General features: G+C 51.1%; 1 protein-coding gene across 1 annotated transcript in view; it reads right to left on the bottom strand.

Annotated features, from left to right (window-relative positions):
* LOC102382810 (venom factor-like) overlaps positions 1-4,320 on the bottom strand; it is a 67,069-nt gene that overhangs the window by 2,709 nt on the left and 60,040 nt on the right. Inside the window, exons 36-37 of the mRNA XM_025203981.1 lie at positions 1,971-2,060; positions 1,417-1,503 (exon numbers count right to left, since the gene is read on the bottom strand). Of these exons, the coding sequence (XP_025059766.1) occupies positions 1,417-1,503; positions 1,971-2,060 (177 nt within the window). The remainder of the gene's footprint in view (positions 1-1,416; positions 1,504-1,970; positions 2,061-4,320) is intronic.

Here is a 4,320-nt window from a genome sequence, read left to right as displayed (position 1 = left end):
AATCTGATCGAGAGGGGGGGGGGGGGGAGGCAGTGGCCCCGATCCGGATGTGGGGGAGAGGATGGAGTAGCCCTGATCTGGATGCATACGGGATGGACCTGGCCCTGATCCCACTTTGTGGCAATGGCCTGGGCAGGGCTGGATCCTTCTGCCTGGAGCTTCCACCATTTCCAGCTGCCACATTTCCCAAGCCATGGGAATCCCCATGGGTTGGAGACCAAGGCTCTGTGGGCCAGATTTGTCTTGCAGGCTGGGGGTTGAGCAGCCCTGGTTACAAGCTTATCATAGAATCCTAGGGACGTGGGGCTGGAAGGGACCTTTATAACTCACACTGAGTCCAACCCCCTGCCTCAGGCAGGATCAGCCCTGTCCAAGCCATCCCAGACTAATCCATCATCTAAACTCTTTGTAAAACTACTGTCCACCCTGACACAACAATGGACATCCCACTCCAACCTGCTGTACTTCCTGCACTGAGGCAAACTGAGAAGCAGAGAGACTTGAGCAACTGACAGAGCCTTGACTGCTTTCTTTTGCTGGGATTTCCCCCCAGCAGCTTGAATATTGGCGTTTCTTAGCTGTGTTAGAGGTAGTGCTAAGAACTGAGGGGACCCAGAGAAGAGAGACACGTAGCAGCTTGTTAGAACCTCAGGGACTGCCTTTAAATCATGTCTGAATGGCTGGGTGCCCTACAGAGAGGCCCAAATACTTTCCAAGCCCACTGTTAGGGTCAAGATGACATGTCCAGCTTGTAGACTTCATGAGTCAAAGATGGAGCCTGAATTTGAATAGTTCTGGGCAGAGTCTCTTCCTGACCTGCTACTCTGCTTTCTGCTCCCTGCTTATACTCTCTGTCCCTTCCCCACCTACAGAGGCTGCCCACGCCATGTACAGCAGGTTGGACACCTCTGCCTTCTACTGCTGGCTCTGGGTTGGATCCAAGATCATGAGAAATTTACTCTCCAGGGGCCACTCGGAAGAAGATGAGATCAGCGGATCTACCCAAATTTCTGCCATAAAAGGAACTCAATCACCTCTGGAGACTTTTACAGCAAATCCTGAAGACACCTGTAATTTACGTGATCCACAACAGACCTAGACATTGGGATGTGGTCAAGAAGATGCTGCGGCCTCCAGGGCTTGTAGGACACAGCAGGACACAGCTGCCCACCCAGCTCAGACAGTTTAAGACAAACACCCCAGTTTTGGAGGGTTGATTTTTTGGGGAAGCTGCATGTGATATGTGAGTATTTATACTATTTCCATTATACACACCCCACCTGGGCACAGGTTCAGATGAATCACCTAAGCCTGATGGCACATTTCACTGAGGATAACTAGAAGCTGTCTCCCAGTTATGTTTGATCCCCATCTACACTCCCAAGCAACGCTCAGACTAAAACCCAGATCTTTTACCATAATCCACCCCAGGTTCGCAGGCTTCTTCAATTCGCCCATCTAGCGTGATGTCACTGTCCCTCCTGTGCTGCACGAAGCACTCTTCTGTGGTGGGGGAAAAAGAGGAAGACACCAAAAATCACCAGGAAAGACCACTCAATACCACTCACCCACTGAGACCCTTATAACCAGGGGTATAGGAAGGACTTGATTATCCTGCTCAGCTCAAAACTATTGCCAATTTGAAAGCAGCTGGGAAAAGTTTCACTGAGAGAAGGAAATGCTTCTTGCTGCCTGAGAGAGAAGCTGGCAGCCATCTTAGAGCACAGTGTCTCCATGCTTCTGTGCCAGCAAAAAAAAAAAATCAGCTTGGCTGCTTGAGACATGTACCCCAGTTTTGGAGGGCTATTTTTTTTGGTGACCGGTGAAGGCGTGTGTGGTATATGAATAAATATGGTATTCCCATTACCAACCAGGCTCAGGTTTGAGTGTAGTTGAGCCACATAAACCAGTTGGTTCATTTACCTGCCCATAACGCCTAGAAATGAACTAGAGACAAGCCAGATTCTTACCTTCTGCACAGCGGCAAACATCCTCATGACAGATCTTACTGAGCTGGCCAGTCTGAGAAGGCAGGTGGTAGAACTTGGTACAGCGGTTATCTGCAGGAAAAGCAGAGCAACATGGGGATGCTAGGTTTGAAAATTGCAAGGGAACCTCAAGTTTCTTTCTAACTTTGGTGATGCCTTCCCTGGAGTCTTGTGTCCAGTTCTGGGCCTTGCGCTTTGAGAAGGAGGTGGACAGATTGGAAAGAGTCCAGTGCAGAGTGACAACAATGATTAGAGACCTGGGAGACAGTACTGATCAGGAAAGGCTGAAAGAACTAGGGTTATTGAGTCTGGGGAAGAGAAGATTGAGGGGGCATTTGATCACAGTTTTCAAATCCCTGAAGGGTGATGACAGGGAAGGATGGAGATGGGCTTTTCTCTGTAGCCATAGGGGGCAGAACTAGGAGCAACAGCCTCAAGCTAAAAGACTGCGGCGCTGGTGTCATTGGGAAGGCTTTGGCTTCCATGACCACAATCCGCTCTTTGGTGAGAGAGGCAGCGAGCTGCTGGGAAGGGATAGCCTCCACCTCTCTCTGCTAGGGAGGAGGCTCTTCTCAGCCAGACTGACTGACCTGCTCCACTGAGCTTTAAACTAAGCCCGCCGGTGGACAGGGGGACTACCACCACTGCTGGCCTGCTGAGCAATCTCTGCAAAGCCAGCAGGCCAAGGTGCTTAAGGGAGCCCACCCCTGGAACAATCTGTAGGCAAGGCAAGGGCCCCCAAGGCGACACTTGCCTGCCTGTACACAAATGTCAGGAGCTTGGGGAATAAACAGGAGGAATTTGTCCTCCCGCTTAACACAAATAATTACAATGTCATAGGGATAATGGAGACCTGGTGGGACTCCACCCATGACTGGACCACGGGTATAGATGGCTATACGCTGTACAGGAGGGATCGAGGGGACAAAAGGGGCTGGGGTGTAGCTCTCTATGTCAAGGAAAGCTACGCGTCCCTGCAAGCTGACATTGGCGACCAGGGTGGACGACTTGAGACCCTCTGGTTAAAATCTGTGGGGAACATGGCACAGGGGATACTATGGTGGGAGTCTACTACAGACCTCCCACCCAAAATCAAGAGCTTGACCAGGAGTTCACCATGGAATTGGCTGAAGCCACATGCTCCTGATCCGTGGTTGTCATGGGAGACTTCAACTATCCAGACATCTCGTGGGAAGAGCACTCGGCCAAATCCAAGCGGTCGCAAAGCTTCCTCTTGTGCGTAGATGACCTCTATCTGATACAAGAAGTCCACGGGCTGACAAGAGGTAAAGTGCTGCTCGACCTGGTACTGGCAACCGGAGATGACCTAATCAGAGACCTAATGATCGATGGGAAGCTGGGTGCCAGCGACCATGAGCTGATCACCTTCACCATCTGTTGTAAAGCTGGCAAGTCAGTCAGCAATACAGAAGTCCTCGACTTCAGGAAAGCTGACTTCGATAAGCTTAGGAGGCTTGTCGGTGAGGCCCTAAGGGACCATGACCCCAAGCGGAGGGGAGTTCAGGAAGAGTGGTTTCTCCTTAAGGGAGCAATCCGAGATGCACAAGCTAAGGCTATTCCATCTTGGAGGAAAGGCAGCAAAAGGGCACAGCAGCCCCATTGGCTCAGCAAGGAACTAGTGGGCCTTCTTCATCTAAAAAGAAAGACCTACAAAGGATGGAGGACGGGATCCACCTCCAAGGAGAAATATTCCGCACTGCTCCAGACCTGCCGGGAGTGAACCAGGAAAGCCAAGGCTGCGACAGAACTCCAACTGGCTACTAGGATCAAGGACAATAAAAAGTCCTTTTTTAGATATGTGGGGAGCCAGAGGAAAAGCAAGGGCAACACTGGACCCCTGCTAAACCAGATGGGACAATGGACAACCAATGCCCAGGAAAAAGCCAACCTATTAAATGGGTACTTTGGTTCGGTCTTTCACCAGTCTCACAAACACCTCTGCCCATCGCGGGACAGGGAGGCCCAAGTGAGGGAGATTCCCTGCCCTCCATCAATGCTGACCTCAGGAAGGAACACCTTGAGAGGCTGGACACCTTAAAGTCAGCCGGCCCTGACAATCTGCACCCCAGGGTACTCAAGGAGCTGGCAAGCATCATAGCTCAGCCCCTGGCACGGATCTTCGAGACCTCCTGGCACTTTGGTGAAGTGCCTGAAGATTGGAAGAAGGCCAATGTGGTGCCTATCTTCAGGAAAGGGAGGAAAGTGGATCTGGCAAACTACAGGCCCATCAGCCTGACCTCTATCCTGGGGAAGGTCTTAGAAAAGATTATCAAAGAGACCATTCTTAACAGACTGGCCGATGGCAACATCC

The sequence above is a fragment of the Alligator sinensis genome, unplaced genomic scaffold (genome assembly GCF_000455745.1).
Source record: "Alligator sinensis unplaced genomic scaffold, ASM45574v1 scaffold707_1, whole genome shotgun sequence".
Classification (NCBI taxonomy): domain Eukaryota; kingdom Metazoa; phylum Chordata; order Crocodylia; family Alligatoridae; genus Alligator; species Alligator sinensis.
This window is presented reverse-complemented; position numbering and strand designations above follow the sequence as displayed.